The sequence below is a fragment of the Choristoneura fumiferana genome, chromosome 17, assembly GCF_025370935.1.
Source record: "Choristoneura fumiferana chromosome 17, NRCan_CFum_1, whole genome shotgun sequence".
NCBI classification, from domain to species: Eukaryota; Metazoa; Arthropoda; class Insecta; order Lepidoptera; family Tortricidae; genus Choristoneura; species Choristoneura fumiferana.
In genome coordinates, this window is record NC_133488.1 from 19,770,525 (window position 1) to 19,791,767 (window position 21,243).

The 21,243-nt window shown below is 38.5% G+C and overlaps 2 protein-coding genes across 3 annotated transcripts in view; both read left to right on the top strand.

Moving 5' to 3' along the window:
• The window catches only part of LOC141437071 (ATP-dependent RNA helicase DDX42), a 56,568-nt gene extending 53,076 nt beyond the window's left edge, over positions 1 to 3,492 (top strand). The window contains exon 15 of the mRNA XM_074100284.1: positions 404 to 3,492. Within this exon, the coding sequence (XP_073956385.1) occupies positions 404 to 538 (135 nt within the window). The 3' untranslated portion in view covers positions 539 to 3,492. The remainder of the gene's footprint in view (positions 1 to 403) is intronic.
• A 3,044-nt stretch (positions 3,493 to 6,536) lies between these two features.
• Positions 6,537 to 21,243, top strand: part of LOC141437067 (uncharacterized) — a 58,243-nt gene continuing 43,536 nt past the window's right edge. The window contains exons 1-4 of one of the 2 annotated variants that reach the window (XM_074100275.1): positions 6,537 to 6,692; positions 18,922 to 19,065; positions 19,289 to 19,413; positions 20,158 to 20,333. In XM_074100275.1, coding sequence (XP_073956376.1) covers positions 18,924 to 19,065; positions 19,289 to 19,413; positions 20,158 to 20,333 — 443 coding nt within the window. In that variant the 5' untranslated portion in view covers positions 6,537 to 6,692; positions 18,922 to 18,923. The remainder of the gene's footprint in view (positions 6,693 to 18,921; positions 19,066 to 19,288; positions 19,414 to 20,157; positions 20,334 to 21,243) is intronic. The other variant, XM_074100276.1, reaches the window with a different exon arrangement.

The window sequence follows — 21,243 nt, forward strand, 5'->3', positions numbered from 1 at the left end:
TGAAACTTAGTAACTACTGGTAGAATGTTATCCAATTAATAAGTTTGTATTAAAAACCACCACGACCACGGTTTTTAGACGACCAGATGGCCTAGTGGTTAGAGAACCTGACTACGAAGCTTGAGGTCCCGGGTTCGATTCCCGTGTCGGGGCAGATATTTGTATGAAAAATACGAATGTTTGTTCTCGGGTCTTGGGTGTTTAATATGTATTTAAGTATGTATGTATGTATCTATATAATTATATTTATCCGTAGCTTAGTACCCATAACACAAGCTTTGCTAAGCTTACTTTGGGACTAGGTCAATTGGTGTGAATTGTCCCGTGATATTTATTTATTTATTTTAAACTTTTTTTTTTATAAAATCTTATTTTCTTTAAATAAATTTGTGCTTCGTGACAGTTCACGGCGTCGTCAGACCATTCGTGGGAGCAGACGTTATCCAGCATCCAGCCAGGGGTCAACGCCCCCGCGTCGCAGCCGCAGCCGAGCGCCGACCGCGTGCGCAAGAGCGGCAAGCGGAGCCGCTGGGAGTAAGCAAGCGAGCTGACACTCACGCAGTTACCGCCCATTTGCCACGTGACTTGAGAATGGAAAAGTTTCAACTGTTTCGGAATACTTGTAATTTGAGTATAAAAATAAACGAGGTGAATTTTTAGTCGTTATCCCCACCCATTTTTTTTGATGTCGGTCAGTATTGTCGATAGAACATGAACCTCATCACCGCCACAAAGCAAACGAAGTGACGTGCTCTGTATGCCACAGAAAACCAACGACAAATCAACTTGATTTTTAATTCCATTGCAGAAGGATTAATTTCGAGTTGAATGTTGGTCATGTATAGATGACCGCGGCGTGTGAGGCATTCCATTGGCTGTCACGACTGGATGACTCTGGCGGTGAAGAGGTTAACTATACAAGACAAAAAAAATAAGCGCCAAATGAGTTTCATGGGTAAAATGAAATCAAAAATATACGTTTGCCTTTTTTTCCAGAAATATGTATTGAATGGAGAGTTTTGGTATTTTGTTATGTTGTATTACTAAAATCATTTTTAAGACGAGGAATGTTACGAAGAATTATATTTAGTATTTTCGTTTTACCAATGAAACTCACGTGAAACCTATTTTTTTTTAATAGTGTATTTTACATTTTCTTTTTCACGTTTTTTTTTGTATTACTTATAAGTCAGTTCAATTGGGATCACCGTGAATTCATTAAGAACATGTTAGTTCAAAGAAGAAAAAAAAATCTTTTTATCGATAGTGAATCACAAATCAATATTTTAAATGGTGACTGTAACATCACTTCTTGATATTATTTTTAGATTTTGAATGCAGTTGAAATCATTTTATTCTCAGGTCATGATATTATGAAGAATGGAAATCTTATGATGGTAAATTATGGTACTATTTTCGAATGACGTTCAAGTTTTTGTTTAATTAATAACACTGTTAGTTGAATGGCGTTATGTAGCAAACAGCTATTTCACGTTTATTAACAGTGGCGTTTGTTGCTACTTAATTGTGATGATAATATTACTACTCTTCTATTAAATAGTCTATGCCAATTCAGATTTAACCTGTTTTTGACTTTGCTGAATATTTTTTTGGAACATTTAAGATCATTTGTTATGCCTGCTCCACCAACATGTTGGACCAACGTTGGCTAACATAAAATACGCGGTTATATGTTAGGAGTGAGATGAATTGCCAATTAACTGATAGTAAAAAATATTTAACTCACAAATTGAAGGAATTCATAAACGTCTAATATTCCTATTTTTGTTAAAATTTTTGTTGATGTGTTGTGCATAACGCGCTCCAAATAAGGGGGTTACTCCAAGGGTAAAAAACCGAAGTTCGTATAGGACCGTATCGCTCACTCTTGTTTCAAATACTATTAGCGTGAGCGGGACGGTACGATACGAATTTCGAATTTTGAACTCTAAGGCAAGGGTTTGTTGTGAAGTTTTTTTCAAATACATTTCAGATTCTTTGTACCACATGACACTGATTACTTGATTTGAGCTAGATTATGAAATAGATAGTTTTTTAACGTCTTCAAACTACGTTATTTCACCCATGGAATACGTTTTATTTTAGTTCATAGTACTGAGCTAACATTATTTTGCTGAATATAAGGTTATAAAAATAATGTACTTTATTCTATTTTGTCTGCAATCGTAGGTACTAATGAGTGCAAAGCCTAATATAAAAATGAATATAATATAAAATTGCTCGGAAATATACGTTAGCATAATATGCCTAGGCATTTTTATTTTGAGAATATTATGAGAAATGAATTTAAAACAATGACATCTGTATGTGTATATAGTTTGGTTCACTAAAATTCTTCGACAGTACAAAAATCCTTGGCCAGTGTTCATTAAGTTAATTGAAGTGTTTAAATTGGACATTATTTACCGTGATAATCATAAGTATGTTACAAAAATTACGTTCGATAATTTTTATATGCTGTATGAATTCTTGCAATCACATCGTCTCATATTGAATTGCAGATAAATGTAGCATGCAAAGAGGGACGTGGTTATACGTTAGAGAGAGAAATACAGCTCTAGCCTCTTTATTCTAACTAATGTATAGTTGCGTCCATATTACACTTAGGTAAAAGTGATTGTTGAGTTGTGGATAAATTGAGTTTTTTTTAATGTATGTGCATGTAGATTACACAGATAGGTATTGAATACACTAGTCCAACAGTGGACTTCCTAAGGCTGATTGATGATGGAATTAAAAAAACGATTAATAATTGTTTATTTGTAACCTATTTGTATAAACTTACATGCGTTATAGTCTAATCTATAAATATCTGCTTTATTATCGTGATCCTTTCTGTGTAATAAATAGGGCTCCGGAGGGAGTAGTGTCATTGTTCCCACTAATGTGGACATGGCTCCAAAATTATTTAAATAATGTATCAATTACTTAATTAATTTCTTCTTTATTTATTAAAGAAAATTAACAGTATATTTTCATTTTTTTTCTGTGGGTACTCTTTTCCTTTTTCAACGACAATAACTTGGTACTTTTATTAACATTTAAGTAAGGTAATTTAAAAGCATGTTATCGCCAGGACACCATAAGTAATTTAAAGAAATTAATTAATTAAAGATAATTAATTTTAGAGTCATGTCCACAATATTGCGAACAATGACGCAAACCGTCCGATCTCTGGTAATAAAGCTTCAAGACGGTGCGAGAAATGTATAAAGAGCATAGTTACATTGCGGGGTTGCGCTGTATGAGTTTATCGATGATGGAACAAAGGCGGCAGTGTACCGCACCTCACACTATTTTTACGCAATCTAAATGAGTCTTAATGGAGTTGGTAAGGGTTGTAGTAACGATACCGTGATGTGTCACTCGGGTCGTGTAAATTAAATGTCATATAGACAGAATTATTGCGTGGTACGTGAATGATAGTTAATTTAATTCTTATGTAAATAATAAAGTGCTATTTCAAGTGAGTTTGTATGTTTTTAATGAATTTCCCTAAAAAAACTAGGTAAGTATTCGGAACAGTAATTTGAGAAGTCACTTCTTAAATTAAGTTTACGAGTACCTTCATTACGTACTTAAGTAGATTTTCTAATGTTTTTAAGTATTCCCGGTGGTCCAGTTCGCATGTCACCTCTAGTGCGTTAAGTTACAGGAGGTGCGGCTTCAAATTTCGTGTTTGCTTAGATAAAACTTTTATTTTCTACACACTGCACCAGTCTACCATTACCATACTACAGAGTCTAACGTCTGGTAGGTACAGTCAAGGGCAAAGATATCGACACGGCCAAAGTTGCAAAAATATGTATACACGAGTTTATGCACTTAACATTAAGGCAGTGTAGGTATACATATTTTTGCAACTTTGGCCGTGTCGATATCTTTGCCCTTGACTGTAGCATGGTGAACGGTTGTGTTGCTCTGAGGATGAAATCTGGTTGCGTTCGAAACGTGCCAGTGTAGTATGGTGGATGGTGGTGATGACAGTTGGATTTGTGTGTGTTCTTACAGTGTGGAGGTGGAGGAACTGCATGAACATACATTTGTTGCATAGACGTAGCTATCGTAAGGCAGCGGGTTGTTAATTGATATCGACCTCCGCAAAGTAAATAATTTTCCGACATTGTCTTTGAGACATCTTACTATTTACTTATTTAATTATTAGCCAAAATACCACAAACGGGACTTATCACGCTAAAACACACGAGTAATATTACAGTGGCCGTGGTCACGAGTAGACTGAAGTGTAGGGTGTCAAGTCTGCCTAGCAGCGCGAGTCCTTCGAACTACCCGCACTTGATCACAAAGTACCGGCACTCGTATCACGAACTACCGCACTTGGTCTAGTCCCTACTCCATTACCAAATGATAACCGATAGCTACTCCACTCTCGCCTGAAAATAAGGCTTATCTACCGAATGCAGCATGTTGGGCCCAGGGCCTCTAATAGGTGAAAGACGGCCCTGCCGATCGTCCCTCCAAACATTAATTTCGACGCCGACACTTATTTATAACACGATTGACTAGAATTGAAATTTGTATGTAGATCACGAACAGCTTTTTTAATGTCCACCACCCCAGCTTATATACGTCCCACTGCTTGACACAGGCCTCAGAATAGGAGGGCTTGGGCCGTAGTTCCCAGTGCGGATTGGGAACTTCACACACCATGAATTGCTACGCAGGCGCAGGTGTGTGCAGGTTTCCTCACGATGTTTTCCTTCACCGTAAAGCTCGTGGTAAATTCCAAATGTAATTTCGCACATGAATTTTGAAAAACTCAGAGGTGCGAGCCGGGGTTCGAACCCGCGATCCTCTGCTTGAGAGGCGATAAATCAAACCCACTAGGCTACCACGGCTTCCACTTCACGGTTTTTTTTTATGTCACTTATTAAAAAATACTCAAATCTACATTTCAGTTTTGTCCAGAAATTTCCAAACGAGTGGGTACCCTACACGTAAGCAAGATTCGCTATCGGTTAAATAGCGAGTTGGAATAGTTTGATCGTTTCCGCTTCGGCGCGGCGGAGTTTGTTTGATTAAACTGTAATGGCAGCTTCGGAAATTGCTTCAATCTACACTAAACGCAGATTATGGACGTTAAATGCATATTTGTAGTAGTGGGCCTAGAATAATTTAGCTAGTCAAGTGGCCCCACACTTAGCTAGCTTGGCGTATCTTTGTGGGGCACTATAGCCTCCTGACCACTAAGTCAAATTTAATGTTCAAACGCCCAGACCTTTATAAAGGACACTGGTCGCCAGGAGGATATGTACAAGTCACTTCTGAAATACAGTCAGCAAAAAAAGCTTGTATTAAAAATGAAATTTTTAGCAAAAACTTTAGTTGTACGCATATTTACCTGTTATTCCATAGTAGACTAGTTAGGTAGTTATGGGTAAAATTAAATAAAAACGTTTCAAAGTTTTCGAATACCTAGCTAAGTTATTTCGCGTGTAACCTTCAACTTCTTAATAGCTTTTTAATTTTTGTCGGTGGCTATGGAATTCGAAACAAACAGCCAAGATAGTGTTTCGGTGTCAGCTGATAACGAAACTAAAGTCATTTAAAGCTCGCGTGTACTCTGTTACGTAATTTCTCCGTTCGGGTATTCAAGTGGTTAACAAGCGATCCTGGCAAGAACTTAAGATTACGGGTTAGGCCTAGTGGTTTTTAAAAGCCTGAGTATGAAGTTAAAGACCTCAGGTTCGATCTCGAGGCGAGATAGTTGTATGAAAAATAAGAATGGTTATGCTCGTGTCTTGAATGTTTAATGGAATGTATTTATTTATGCCTAAGTATGGTTTGCTTAGATAAGACAGGTCAATTGGTACATAATTTATTGTTTTTATTATTTAATAGTTACTAAAATAAAATCACAGAATAAGTAATAAGTAGTGATAAAATATAGTTTTTGGGTGCCAAACTTAGTAAATAAATAAAGGTTGCCTAGCAAAGATCGCTCTAAAGCGATAAGGCCACCTATTGCTTACCTTGGAAGTCTCTATATACCTGTGTTCTCTGTACTGCTTTCAATGTGTTGGTGTTAAATAAATAGTAATTGTATTGTATTTTGTATAAATAGATACCTATCAGTGGCATAGCACCAGATACTCGTATTTTCGTGGTAAAGCCAAAACAAAGATCTCATATAGGGTAGAAGTACCGTTTCTGGACACTGTAGGTACCGTTTATGGCCATTTATTGTTCAAATATACGTTTGAAATAAACGTTTCAAATATACGTTTCTTTCTTTCTTTCTTTCTAATAAGTAACTACTTATATGTTACCTTGCCATTATCACAAAACTCAATAATTTTAGTGAGTTCACATATTATTTATTATACTTACTACCTTGCAATAATCAATTCGTCAACTGGCATTGTGCCACAGAAAACGGCCGATTATTATGCCATCGACAATATTTTTAAAAGCCCACCAGCATCAGACAATAGAGGCAAATACAACTCGTTTCCGCTACCATCGCCTCATTGTAAACACTCTAGTTTCCCGCGCTTTGCGAGCGGCTGTATGTTGCCGCACACCATAGCCGCCGCGTAATTAAAAAGTTAAACGGTTTGTTCGAAACTTGAAATTTAAAAGTTGTGTTTTGTTTCAAAAGTGATTGTGTTATGGTTTTGCTTGGCTGATAAAAGTTTAATCTAGGTACGGTAAGTAGAATTATTTTGAATAAATTGCATGATTAAATGCCTAATTTAAGGAAGGAGGTGTTTAAATAAGGTAATTTTGTATTAAAAGGTACAATTGCGCATTATTATATTTAGCTTTCGAAGGAATAGCGATTAATAATTATTGTCGGCAAATATGGGAATCTATTCACAACCTTCATCATCATCATCATCATCCCAGCCGATATACGTCCCACTGCTGGGCACAGGCCTCCTCTCAGAATGAGAGGGCTTGGGCAGTAGCTCCCACGCGGGCCCAGTGCGGATTGGGAACTTCACATACACCATTGAATTGCCTCGCAGGTTTGTGCAGGTTTCCTCACGATGTTTTCCTTAACCGTAAAGCTCGTGGTGAATTTCAAATGTAATTTCGCACATGAATTTCGAAAAACTCAGAGGTGCGAGCCGGGGTTTGAACCCACGATCCTCTGCTTGAGAGGCCATAGGTCAAACCACTCGGCCACCACGGCTTCACTCGGCCACCACAACCTTCATGCTTACAATTATACTTAACTTAACATATTACGAGAAGATTAGCGCTACAGTAAAGCAAGTTCGTAATCAACAGTTGAGCTGTCAGGAAAAATATTAAAATAACTACTCAAAATTACAGCATTACAGTAAAAACTATTGTGCTGTAAAATTTAACTTATACATAAAAACACAAAAAGACATGAAAAAAAGACGTACAAAAAGAAAATAAAGTAGGTAATTAGGGATTTTTGGACGTGTATATTACTCTTTATATTCTTCTTCCTTCTGGAAGACTATTAAAACAACCTAAGGTTTAAGTCATTTAGTGGGCTGTTGATTATTATTTCGTGGTTAACTTAATTTAAATTAGTGAGACCTTTCCATATGGAAATATTGCAACTCTGTAAACTTTTCGGTGCAACGCTAATAGTAATTAATTAAAACGTAGATTAAAACTAACAACTAGCTTCTAGAACCACGCCCGCATATAGTTTGTTTACATACTCTGTGTCCCTGAGCGACGCGATGTTAACCCTGTGGGATTAGACATTATGCCATCTTAGTCATGCTTTGTGTTAAGTATGTACCTAAGTAGTTAAGATAGGTCAGGGTTTCTCAAAGTGGGGTACGCGAACCCCTAGGGGTTCGCTATTCGACGGTGGGGGTTCGCGACAAGGTTTACGTGATGGTGGCTGCAAGACTGGCAAGATGATTAACATTGGTTTTTGGAGTCTTTTTGTATTTTATATTTCAACTCCAAAGTTACCTACTTATTTGTTGTTGTTTGTTTCAGTTTGTATTTTCGTTGGCAAGACGATTCTTACCTATATTTGTTACCTTTTATTGAAATAAATAATAAATAATATAGGTGCATTATATATTATGATGATGATTGAAATAAAAATAACCTTAGTTTCTCCAACAGTCAATTTTATTACTTTCTTTGGGGGCAGGTAGGGGTTTGCTGTCGTCTAGAAACTTTAACAGGGGTACGTGGAGCCATAAGTTTGAGAAACCCTGAGATAGATAGATAACGAGTAGGATGAGTAACGAGAGGTTATATTATTATATAGTAGCTGCTTGGCTACCTTAAAATTTTCCGTTGATTTAACCATAATTTATTATAGAACTGGCTTTTGCCCGCGGTTTGGCCCGCGTGGAATTCGGTTATCGCGCGCTGTTCCCTCGGGAACTGTGCATTTTTCCGAGATAAAAAGTAGCCTATGTCACTCTCTGGCCCATAAACTATCTCTATGCCAAAAGTCACCTCGATCCGTCGCTCCGTTTCGACTTGAAAGACGGACAAACATACAAAAACACACACTTTCGCATTTATAATATTAAGTATGGATTTTTTATATGATAGGGCCAAACGAGCAGGCGGGTCACCTGATGGAAAGCAATCACCGCCGCCTATGGACATCCATAACATAAGCTGAGTTACGGATGCGTTGCCGGCCCCTTGAGAAAGGAGTAGGTAGGCTCGTTTTTTTAATCATCCCTAAGTGCCAGAATTGTAGGTAAATGCAAGATTTAAAAGTGCGAATATGCCTGTTTTCATATTTAATGAAATAAACCCGAATCACTCACTTGTTAAATTGAGTTTAGCTCGACATGTTTCAGGTTAATTCGTAGACCTTCCTATTTGTATGCCAGCCAAGTTTCCTTCAAAAAATCCTGACGATTTGTGGCGACTTCAGATTTTTTTCTCAAATAAGTAGGTACTATCAGTCTATAGTATACGATAGACTCAGGTCCACTTTATGAATAAAACCTAGTGCAAGTATGTATCATCAGCCTAATATGTGTTCTGCCACCCTAAAGTTGATAATCGTTTGCATGTCAAAAAAACAATAATGCCAATAGACGCGTCTGTTAACTTGAAAGTTCGACTTTAAAACCTTTTATAAAAATTGATAGACCACTTATTTTGCTGATGGTACTATGGGTACCAGCACTATCGTTAGTATTGTCCAAACGGCTACATGAGTGCAATTACAGCTAAGGACCGGGTCTAAAAAAAGTGAAAAAAAAAATTTTTACGGTACCTCCCATGGACGTAAAGTGGGGGTGTTTTTTTTTCTCGACACCCTATATTGTGGGGTGTCGTTGGATAGGTCTTTTAAAACCATTGGGGGGTTGCTAAGTCAATTTTTCTATTCAGTGATCATTTGCAAAATATTCAACTTAAGGTGCAAATTTTCATTGAAATCGAGCGTCCCCCCCCCTCTAAAATGTAAACTGTTGGGTGGAAAAATTTGAAAAAATTATAATGGTAGTAAATATATCAATTTTACATGGAAAATTATAGCGGCTAAGATTGCTTGGGAATTATTAGTAGTTTACTCTTAAATAGCAGCCTAAGGTATAAAATATACCTAAACTTGGAAGATTCAGTACACAACACGAAATCCTTAGAAAAATATTATTTGATTTTTTCGTAATGGCTACGGAACCCTATCCTAGGCGTGTACGACACGCTCTTGACCGGTTTTTTTTAACTTGAAATGTATATGGATGTATCTGCCGACCAGACGACCAGATGGCCTAGTGGTTAGAGAACCTGACTACGAAGCTTGAGGTCCCGGGTTCGATTCCCGTGTCGGGGCAGATATTTGTATGAAAAATACGAATGTTTGTTCTCGGGTCTTGGGTGTTTAATATGTATTTAAGTATGTATCTATCTATATAATTATACTTATCCGTTGCTTAGTACCCATAACACAAGCTTTGCTAAGCTTACTTTGGGACTAGGTCAATTGGTGTGAATTGTCCCGTGATATTTATTTATTTATTTTATCTGCGGGTCAAATCTTGCAACCGAATTTAGACTCACTTCCAGTGGTCAGATTGACTTGTAATTTGGCATAGGTTCTTATGTAAATCTGGTGGTAGTCCGGCCATCGTCTCCACAGGGCGAAACTCCTCAATGGTTAATGGCATCGACTTGAAATTTGGTACCGATGACGATGCAAGTTACACTGAACAAAAAGTACCTACAGTCCGGAAAAAAGCTTGTACATATTAAAAATGCCATTAATTATTAACAAAAACTTATTTTCATTTGCTTCCATTGCAAGCGGAGTGAGCTCCGCATGGCCTCAGATTAACATCGATCGGAACCTCTATGAAATTGATCGTTGCAAGTTGAACTAACCCTTCTTGCGATGGAAGGTGGGCTATAATAGCGTACTATTGTTCAGTAATAGTTATTTATGTGGCTGGTGCATAATGAGAGGCATTAAAGTACGAGTGTGGTTTAATAAGATCACACGAGTGTTTTAATGCCTAATTATGTATAGCCGCATACATAACTTTATCTAAATGCATATCATAAGTTTTCTATAAAATGTTCAGATATGACATGTATTTTGACTTTGACTTTGACTTTGACTTTGACTTTGACTTTGATTTGACTCTGACTTTGAATAATAATTATTATCTACATGCATGTCATAAGTTTTCTACAATATGTACAGATATGCATTGTTGAAAAAAGTATTACCGATACTTTAATGTAAACATTAAGATGCACTGTACTTTAATGCGAACATTAAGATGCACCCGCAGATACCAGGTTTCTTAATAAAGGCCATTTGATAGTCGTTTCTGAACATATAATAGGGAAGTTATGATATGCATGTAGATAAAAATTGGTTTAACTTATGTATGACTTTGACTTTGAACAGATCCTCGTACCAGCTCAGACCGTCGGCCTAACACTCCGATACAAATACATGTTACGTGCCCACATTGTTCGCTTTTGCTTTCGTGTAATTATTTATTTTTTGTGAGAAAATTAGGCTCAGTTACAGACGAGCGGACCGTGGCCTTCCGCGGTTCACAATGGCTTAGTAAATGACATGTCATTTGGCCATTTTGGTCGGTAGCTAATTTGATTGAGGAGACTGTTCGAGTGCCGAACCTTTGAAGGTTGTTTTTTTATTGGCCATTATTTACGCTTTCACGGGTCGGGTGATTCAGCTGTATTGTTTATAGTGCTCATGATTCTTGTGACGTAATGAGAAGGATGCAGTTAAGAGTTAAAATGCCGGCCTGTAGTCGGACCTGCGTTCACAAGCTAAAACCGCACAGCTATATTACTTATGACTTTTTGAGTACGTAGTGTAAGTACCTAGGTATCTTTTTTTTATTTTTATTTGACTGGATGGCAAACGAGCAAGTGGGTCTTCTGATGATAAGAGATCACCACCGCCCATAAACATCTGCAACCCCAGGGGTATTGCAGATGCGTTGCCAACCTAGAGGCCTAAGATGGGATACCTCAAGTGCCAGTAATTTCACCGGCTGTCTTACTCTCCACGCCGTAACACAACAGTGCAAGCACTGCTGCTTCACGGCAGGATTACCGAGAAAGATGGTGGTAGCAATCCGGGCGGACCTTGCACAAGGTCCTACCTCCTAAAAATATCTGGCCCTATACTACGAATTGCAAAACTCGAACTTCTTATGTGGCCGTCCCGCTAACGCTTATGTCATTTAATATGCGAATGAAAGGGACGGTGCGATACGAACTTCGATTTTCGAGTTTCGTAGTAGCCCCTCAGATGTCACCTACATTAGATTGACCACTGCATCAGAACGCTCACTATTTTCGAAATGTCCATTATATGACTGCGTTCAGTACATCAGATATCGTCCACTGAATCAGAAAGTGTTGTGGCTGTATGTATATTACAATGTAGATCTTATGATTGGGTAGACATTCTGACAGAATTGGACTTTTCATTGAAGTGAATCAAAGTCAAAGTCAAAGTCAAAGTTAACAAGATAAAAAGAGATGTACAAAGGCGAACTATCATACAAAATGACAGATATTCGATCCTAAGGGGGTCCCAAATTAAATGTCGTGACTGTACAAAGAGAGAAAAGAGTGGAGATAACCAAATAGACGTTATAATACAGTGGACATTTTGTTACAGTGGACAGTGTGGACCCAAAGGGCCTCGGCTGTTGAATATTCTTATTTGCTCACCCTAACTTCAATATAACTTAACTCAAAAGCTAAATTACGAATGAAACTTTTAATCAGCGGCCATAAAAGTTGTGTAAACTGTAGGGAGTCACGCCCAGCGATAAGCCGAACTGCGCGAGTTGGGCGTTAGTACTAAACTCCAGGGATTTCAGCATTAGTTTGAGTTGTTAGCGGAGTTATTTGAGACGTTACGTAACGTTTATTTTTATAGTTCACTGGTCTTTAGGCACTTGTCTGAAATATAGATGCACAGAAAAACCAGAAAAATAAGACCATCACTGAAACAAACAAGCTGAGATATGAGGTGCATAGGGGAAATTCGATTGCGATAGAATCCGGAATACGGAAATTCGTCGAAGAACTAAAGTCACTGACATAGCTGGAAAAATATGCAAATTGAAGTGGCAATGGGCAGGCCACATCGCTCGAAGAACAGATAACCGTTGGGGGAGAAAAGTCCTCGAGTGGCGACCACGAATCGGAAGACGAAGCGTTGGCAGGCCTCCCACCAGGTGGACTGACGACATCGTGAGAGTGGCGGGAAACCGGTGGATGCAAGTGGCAAGTTGTCGTTCATTGTGGCGTTCTAAGGGGGAGGCCTTTGTCCAGCAGTGGACGTCTTCGGGCTGATGATGATGATGATGATGATGAGGGGAAATTCGTGTCGGTACCGTTGACCATCAGTGGTGTAGCGGTATAGCACGCGGTACGGAATACCGAGGACCTGGGTTCGATTCCCAGTGATGGTCTTATTTTTCTGGTTTTTCTGTGCATCTATATTTCAGTTTGTATTTTCAATTTACGTATAGTTGCACTTTTGTTGCCATAGTAGTTACTTGTTACCACTGACATCTCTTAAAAAAAGCTGTCAGTAGGTAATTAATTAATCGAATTTTTGTACCACGGTATACGAGTACAAGGTGTTAACTAAAGATCTGAAAACCTCAGACACCCTAACTTATTTTTAGGGTTCCGTAGCCAAAATGGAAAAAACGGAAACCTTATAGTTTCGCCATGTCTGTCTGTCTGTCTGCCTGTCCGTCCGCGGCTTTCCTCAGGGACTATCAGTGCTAGAAAGCTGTAATTTTGCACGAATATATATGTAAACTATGCCGACAAAACAGTAAATTAAAAAAAAACATAAAATTTTTTTTTACATTACCTCCCATAGACGTAATGTGGGGGTGATTTTTTTTTCTCATCCAATCTTGTAGTGTGGGATATCGTTGGATAGGTCTCTTAAAACCATTAGGGGTTTGCTAAGACGATTTCAACTTCTTCTTCTTCAACTTCTTCAACTTTAAAGTGCAAATTTTCATTAAAATGGGCGTCCCCCCCTCTAAAATCTAAACCGGTGGGTGGAAAAAATTAAAAAAAATCAGGATGGTAGTAAATATATCAAACTTTCAAGGAAAACTATAACGGCTAAGTTTGCTTGAGAATTATTAGTAGTTTATGAGTAAATAGCAGCCTAAGGTATAAAATATACCTAAACTTGGAAGATTCCGTATAAAATACAAAATCCTTAGAAAAATATTACTTAATTTTTTCGTAATGGCTACGGAACCCTATTTCGGGCGTGTCCGACACGCTCTTGGCCGGTTTTTTTTTGTTGGTATTTTAATGAATTATGTTTGTAAGTTTTACACTATGAAAAAAGGGATTAAGAAAAAAACAACCTGCTTGTATAGTGTAATCGATTCAACTCTCGATCCTAAAGAAAATAGTTTAAAGTTTTCATTTATTTAATAGCAACTTGTTTACATATAGACTACTGAGTTATACGTTCGTTCACTTATTGTTTTAATAAAGAACTAGATAACACAGCGAGCGTCTCGTCATCTCGTCTCAAAAATGTGTATAATGCACCATCCTGTAATCCCTCGTGCGATTAGAGATAATCCTTGGGATGAAGCCTCGACCCTGATCCAACTAACATAATAAATGAACCGATTTAGACGAAAGATTAGATTATGAACTAAAATAATTTCCTTGCTCACCCACGACCTTACGATAGCTAAGCTTATGCAAAATATGCGTGTTCATGCAGTTCCTCCACCTCCACACAGTAAGAACACTCACAAATCACACAAACCCATCTATCACCACCACCACACTACACTGACGCGTTTCGAACTCAACCAGAGCTCATCTTCAGAGTGACACAACCGTACACCATGCTACCAGTTGTTAGACTAACGAACCACAACCACCGTTTTAACTTGTCACTGTAACTCCCCAAGTACCCACATACGTTTTATGAAACAAAACAAAACTACCCACAAATTATTAATAAATTTTAGCTATCGTAAGGTCGCGGGTGAGCAAGGAAATTATTTTAGTTCATTGATATGGACCTCCGCAAAGTAACGCCTGATTCAATAGATTAGATTATATTTTATTTTTATTGTCAAAAACTGTGTACAAAAGATCTCATGTCATACTACATTGAATAGTATATCAACAGTTTGCCCATTAAAAATTGTTCAAAAAATTCAAATTGTTCATTCGGTATACAGATAGTTTCGGTCCCGGGGAAGGACATAAGATAGTTTTTATCCCGGAAAATTGCATAGTTCCCGCGGGATAGCGTGAAATGAATTCTACACGGACGGAGTCGCGGGCAACAGCTATAGTTATTTACCGAGTGCATGGTCACTCTACAATTTGAGCTGTGCGGGTGGGCGTTTTATTTAAATATCAATATGAACGATCCATTATCAATTACTGAGGGTGTAGGGTTGGTCCTGAGGGCCTAATCCGAAATTCCGAAAATCGAAGTTCGTATCGTACCATCCCTCTCACTCTCGTATTAAATAGTATAAGCGTCAGAGGGACGGAAGGACACGAACTTCGATTTTTCGAATTTCGTAGTAACCCCGCTGTCCACTTCTCCCGAATCACCCAGTATTATTAGGAGTAGAGTTGGATTTTCGTTCGACCTTCTACCCTGGCCTTATACTACGAAGTGCAAAATTCGAAATGTTTTTTTTTTTTTTTTTTAAATATTGCATACATGTAACATAAGCTCTTAAAGTTAACATGAACCCTGGTAGGGTACAGCATTTGTTGTTATAATTGTTATTATCTATGTACTATTTTAAAATCTTTTCTTTTACAATATCTAATTTCTGTACCTATATTAATTAATAAATCCTCCAATAACTTAACTTAATAAAGGAACATCAAATATCACTTGAGATCAGAAACATTTTTCCCACTTGTAGCAAATAATGCGTCGTGCGCGTGCCTGACGTGAGAGGTCACTTATTACAAACCATCCACCATAAATTCCGAGATCGAGTACTAACATTTATCTATTAGGAATTCTTTAAACTTTTTATTAAAGGATGTGCTATTTTGCTAATTCGTATCATGCCGTCCCGCTGACGCTTATCTTATTTAATACGAGAATGAGAGGGACGGTACGATACGAACTTCGAATTTCGTAGCCCCCCTAATTGTTTCGTTTGTCTTGTCTGATTGGGTGACATGACTTGAATCCTGGCCATGCTTATTTGAATGAGAATAACTTCCCAGCAAGCCTATTTTCACTTCATTTTCACTAATACTTTAGACCAAAGTGGCCTGTAAATAAGACTTAAAGTCGAACTTTGAATTGGTGTTCAGATAAGGCCTTTTTAAATTAATTTGCTAAATGAAAATGTTGTTAGTCAAAGCCATTTATCGATTTATTCAGAAAATTGGGCTCCGTCAAATTATATTTGTAATTTAACTGGACAGGCCTCTTTTTGGAATGAGAAGGCTTTGTGGTAAAAGGTTGTCGTGTCGGTAGAAAAGATGCAATGCACTATTTACAATTTATTTACAATTAGATATATGTACAACAAATAAAATATTTAACGTAAATTGGTATGAGGTTTTTCTCTTGCTAGGAGATCGGACAGCTCTGTTGATTTTTGGTTGCTGCACAACCGTCCGCTGCATCGCGCAGGCGCGCGGACTTAGGTTGTGGCGGTTGAGCAGGCCGCCACAGCTTGAATTGTAGTTCCCACGCGGGTTTGGTGCGGATTGGGAAAATCACACACACCTTTGACTTATTTTGCAGGTGCACGTAGGTTTCTTCGCGATGTTTTCCTTCACACAAAAGCCGCCTTAGCGGCGGTGAGACAACTGCCTAAATTCCGACAACCGCGGAGATGCGAATCCATGTCAAACCACTAGGCACCATTATACTAGTAGATAGATAGATATTTCCCTTAGTTATGATTGCAAAGAATATTGGACACGTACTAGTATTTTTCTTTTGTAAATTGAACAAGTTGGCAAAGATAAAGCCAAGGAACAAAAACTGTGACGTCATGCGAAACTTTATCGCGCTATCTTCGGGATCTTCGTATTTTGGTCGTGACAAAAGAAAAAAAGTTTTTGGTAAAAATTTCATTTTGTATTCAAAAGTTCAAAAGTACAAGCTTTTTTGATGACTGTACTTTTTGTTGACTGTACTTGCATTGTCACCCAAACTACATTTGCATAGCAAATTTCAAGTCGATGCCATAACCGTTGAAGAGTTCCGTCCTGCGGAGACGATCCTGGCCGGACTACCAGGATGTCACTACCAGGTTATTGTATTGTCAAGCGATTTACATAAGTATGCCAAATTTCAAGACAATCCGACTACTAGAAGTGGGTCAAATTTAACTTGCAAGATTGACGCTTCCGACCTGACTGACGACCGGATGGCTAAGTGGTTAGAGAACCTGACTACGAAGCTTGAGGTCCCGGGTTCGAATCCCAGCCGGTGCAGATATTTGTATGAATAATACGAATGTTTGTTCTCGGGTCTTGGATGTTTAATATGTATTTAAGTATGTATTTATCTATATAGTATGTTTATCCGTTGCCTAGTGTCCATAGTACAAGCTTTGCTTAGTTTGGGACTAGGTCAATTGGTGTCAAGTGTCCCATGATATTTATTTATTTATTTTATTTAAGATTATGCAAGATTTGTTTGTAAGCCTTCTAGTCTATTCAGCAATTATAAATATTAGTACCTGGGCGACCGAGCTTTGCTCGGGCTAAAACTCGATAACAAGCGTTTTCCCAGAGATAAGACCAAGCTAGATCGATTTGTCATCCCCGAAAACCCCCACATACCAAATTTCATCGAAATCGTTGGAGCCGTTTCCGAGATCCCCGAAATATATTTATATTTTATATATATATAAATACAAGAATTGCTCGTTTAAAGGTATAAGATAAATGTGAAAGTTTGTGTGTGTGTGTAGTTGTGTAAGTTTGTTACTCCTTCACGCTAAAACGGCAGGACGCATTTGGATGAAATTTGGTACGTGGATAGCTGGACATCTGGATTAACACATAGACTACTTTTTATCCCGATATTTCCACGGGATAGGGATAAAATCTCGAAATAATAACCATTAAGCTTAAGAGTCATGAAGGTATGTAGGTAGCTGGACGTCTGAAATAACACATAGGCTACTTTTTATCCCGATATTCCCACGGGACAGGGATAAAATCTTGAAAGGTCAACCGCTTGGTAGGGTTTTGAAATTTTGAATGAATGAACGATATAAATTTTGGGAATTCCCAGAGGAATTTTGTAAGATCCCGGAATTTCAATTGTAACTACCAGATCGAATAGTTAACGCGTGCGAAGCCGCGGGTAAACTCTTGTCTATTACAAAAAATCTAATCTCTCTGAACATAGGACAAAACGGCATAATCGAACACAATCACCACTCACGGTCACCTGTGCGCATGACCGGCGCCACATAAAGCGCTTCCGCCGGAAGACGGATCGCCGCCATTTTGATTTTGCGCTGACATTGTGCGCCGGCGCACCGTGGGTAGGTAATCGTTACACAACCAATAACATTGTGCATGTTTGCTTGGTTTAGGACTGTTAGTTATGAAAATACTAGCATTTACTCCTGGCTTCGCACATGTAAAAGCAGATAGGTTGATATTCCGGTATTTACTACAGTAAATTCCCATGGGAATCCCCAAAAAATACATTGTGGATTACATTAACGTTGCACATAATAAACATCCGCGCTAAATTTCATGTTTCTAATCTAGCCGTTATAAAAGTATTTCTCAAAAAGTTGTCCCGTCATTAAATTGACATGAAATCTTTTTGTCAAGAAATTTATTAACTCTAAGGACGAGATTAAAAAACAAATTGCATAAAACATCCAAAATTTCTTGACGTCAGGAAAACATCACGAAATCTTGTGAGGAAAAAATCGTAATTTTGTAACTGAATATGGACAACTTTTTGAGAAATATCATAAGTATTTTGTTTAGCAAAATATATACACTAGTTGTATATGTTTCGTATATGTACCTATGCCTGAGTCGTGCTACGAAATTTGCCTGACGATATGATATCGATGAACATAAGTATCTAGATTGTTATCCGTTGTTGTTGTGCTTAGACCGTTTGTCTGAAGTATCGGAATTCGTATACGAGTAATGCTATTAAATCTTGCTGTGACCGATAAAAATAGTCTCGCGCTGACCAGACCAGCGCTGACTCCATCCCAGGAGTCCGCATTTATGCTGAGTCAGGACCTTTTCGTGCATACACATAATTTAATATTACTTAGCATTTTATATATAATTTTTTACTTTCATTATTTTTGCAATATTTGCAGCATGTATCGTATCATGTCACGTGTGTGTCGAAAAACATTTTAATTTTGTTTGATTTTTAAACAAAGTTGTTTTCATTTGTTTTAAAACTATGTTCAACAGTCATGGGATCCGGAGCGTCAGGCGTGGCTGCAGACACTCCTGGCGGCGACCTGCGCCTCCCGACATCAGGCCTCAAGTTCTCCATCCACCAGCTGCGGACACTGAACAGCTACGTCGACTCACTCTACGAAGATGACCAGAAGGGTGAGTCATCAGAGTCATTATTTATTAATGAGCCAGGGTGTTTCGTGGCAAACACTTTTGATGACGTTTGTTGTAGGGAGCAACATCAGAGGGCCTCTTCTCTCATGTCAGCCAATGTTTCACAAAAGCTACTTATTTCCAAAACAGTAAATATCATTTACCAATGTGACCGTTCAGAATTTACAAATGATCTTAGCAGGCATAAAGTTGTTGATGTTTTTAGACCGAATGTCGACGGAGATGGAGAGTGCTGTGGAGAGCCTGGTCCAAAGAATAGTGGACGGCGCCGGGCAGAGGGACCCGCGGTTCAGGTGCTGTCACCTCATTGCTCTGCATAGGGGCAAGAAGGTAGCTACGCAGTAAATAGGCTCACTGAAGTACCATTTTAGCCTTGTGTTGGTGGATTCTTTTCATGTTTTGAAAGATGGCGTTCCTCTGTTGAACCGATTTATAAGGTTATGCGTGGAAGAGGCGTTTGGATGCCAACACTGCTAGCTATGACGAATAATTTAATGTTAACCATATCTCAAGCAAATAAATTTAATTTAATTTTCATTTCAATGATGTTGATCAAAAAAAAAACAGGCATTTTGCAGGTGGTAGGACCTTGTGCAAGGTCCGCCCGGATTGCTACCACCATCTTGCTCGCTAATTCTGCCGTGAAGCAGCAGTGCTTGCACTGTTGTGTTTCGGCGTGGAGAGTAAGACAGCCGGTGAAATTACTGGCACTTGAGGTATCCCATCTTAGGCCTTGGTTAGCAACGCATCTGCAATACCAGGTGTTGCAGGTATTAATGGGCGGTGGTGATCTCTTACCATCACGAGACCCACTTGCAAAAAAAGTTCTGGCAGATTTACTTACTCCCCGACGTCTAACCACCTTTAGAGCTATTATCAGACAGCTAAAACTTTGCATGGTTTTTAAATTTCTATGAGTTAGGGATAAGATGATAACGTAGACGGGGAATTTTGCAACAGGAAGAAGCCTACCCTACTAACAATTAACACGCATTTAGTTCTTTGCAAAATACTCAATAGCTATTTATTTAGCATTATTACTTTAATCTTATTACCCATTACCTATTTCATGAGATGAGATCCCGCTCCCTCGAGTACTTGGTGACTTTGGACGCTCTGCCGACCCTGAACGCTGGCGATGAGGACTGCTGCCTGCAGGACGGGCCCGCCGGGTACGGCCGGATTCGTCTGACTGGCAAGGAGGCTGACAAGTGGGAAGAATTCCTCACGCCTTCTGGTTATCTCTGCAGGTGGGTGCTAATAATACCCAAGTTTGCTTTAACGGAGGAGTATCTTCAATGCTTGCCTTATGCTTGCACATAATTTGTTGAAAACCTTTAATTCTTTAATTGAATCGTTTAACTACTAATTATTTACTCATATTATCTGTAATGTATTATGTCTTGAGCCCATTTTCTTTGGTGATACCAAAGAATACAGTCTCCGAAGGCTTGGAAACGTAGAGAGATTGCGAGAGGAAAGAATAAGTGAATGTAGATCAGTTGATCGTCTCGGGATTCGGGAAACGCTGGAAGGATGAAATTCTGAAATATTTTCTGGTCTCGTGGTCGAAGGTTGGGAGAACTGGTTCAAGATCGTGAAGCATGACAGTGTGCTGTTGAAAGCCAATATTCGTCTCTGGTCACTGTGCGAAGTTAGTTTGAAGGTGGGCAAGGCTACGTGGCGCGTTTCAATTGCATTACCTTTACTTCTACCAAAATCGACAAATATATCAATGAACTAAAATCTATTTCGGGGTATTCTGCTACAGATGTATGTGGCCTTCGTAGCTAGGTCAAATGGTTTTATGTTTGAATATATTTGTCAATAGCGCAGAAGATACGGTAGTTAAATCGCTTCGCAGCCTTACCCTGACGAGGGGGAAAGCCTACAATAGAGTCCGAGGTCTGAAGGAAGAGAATTCGATATTGTATTTATGCAGCCGAATTGAGAAACTTCGATAGCGCGGTGCAGGATGTAGAAGTTATTCTATTTGATGACTAGATCAGATCAGTGTTCCGCAAACTTTTTGTGTTCAAGGTACGCCTAGAAAAACGAAAATTTTTGGAGGTACGCCATAAGTTTTAACATCAGTCACACACCTTGCGGAACATTGCACTAGATGACCCTAAGGGTCGCTGCACATGTGTTAAATAGAAA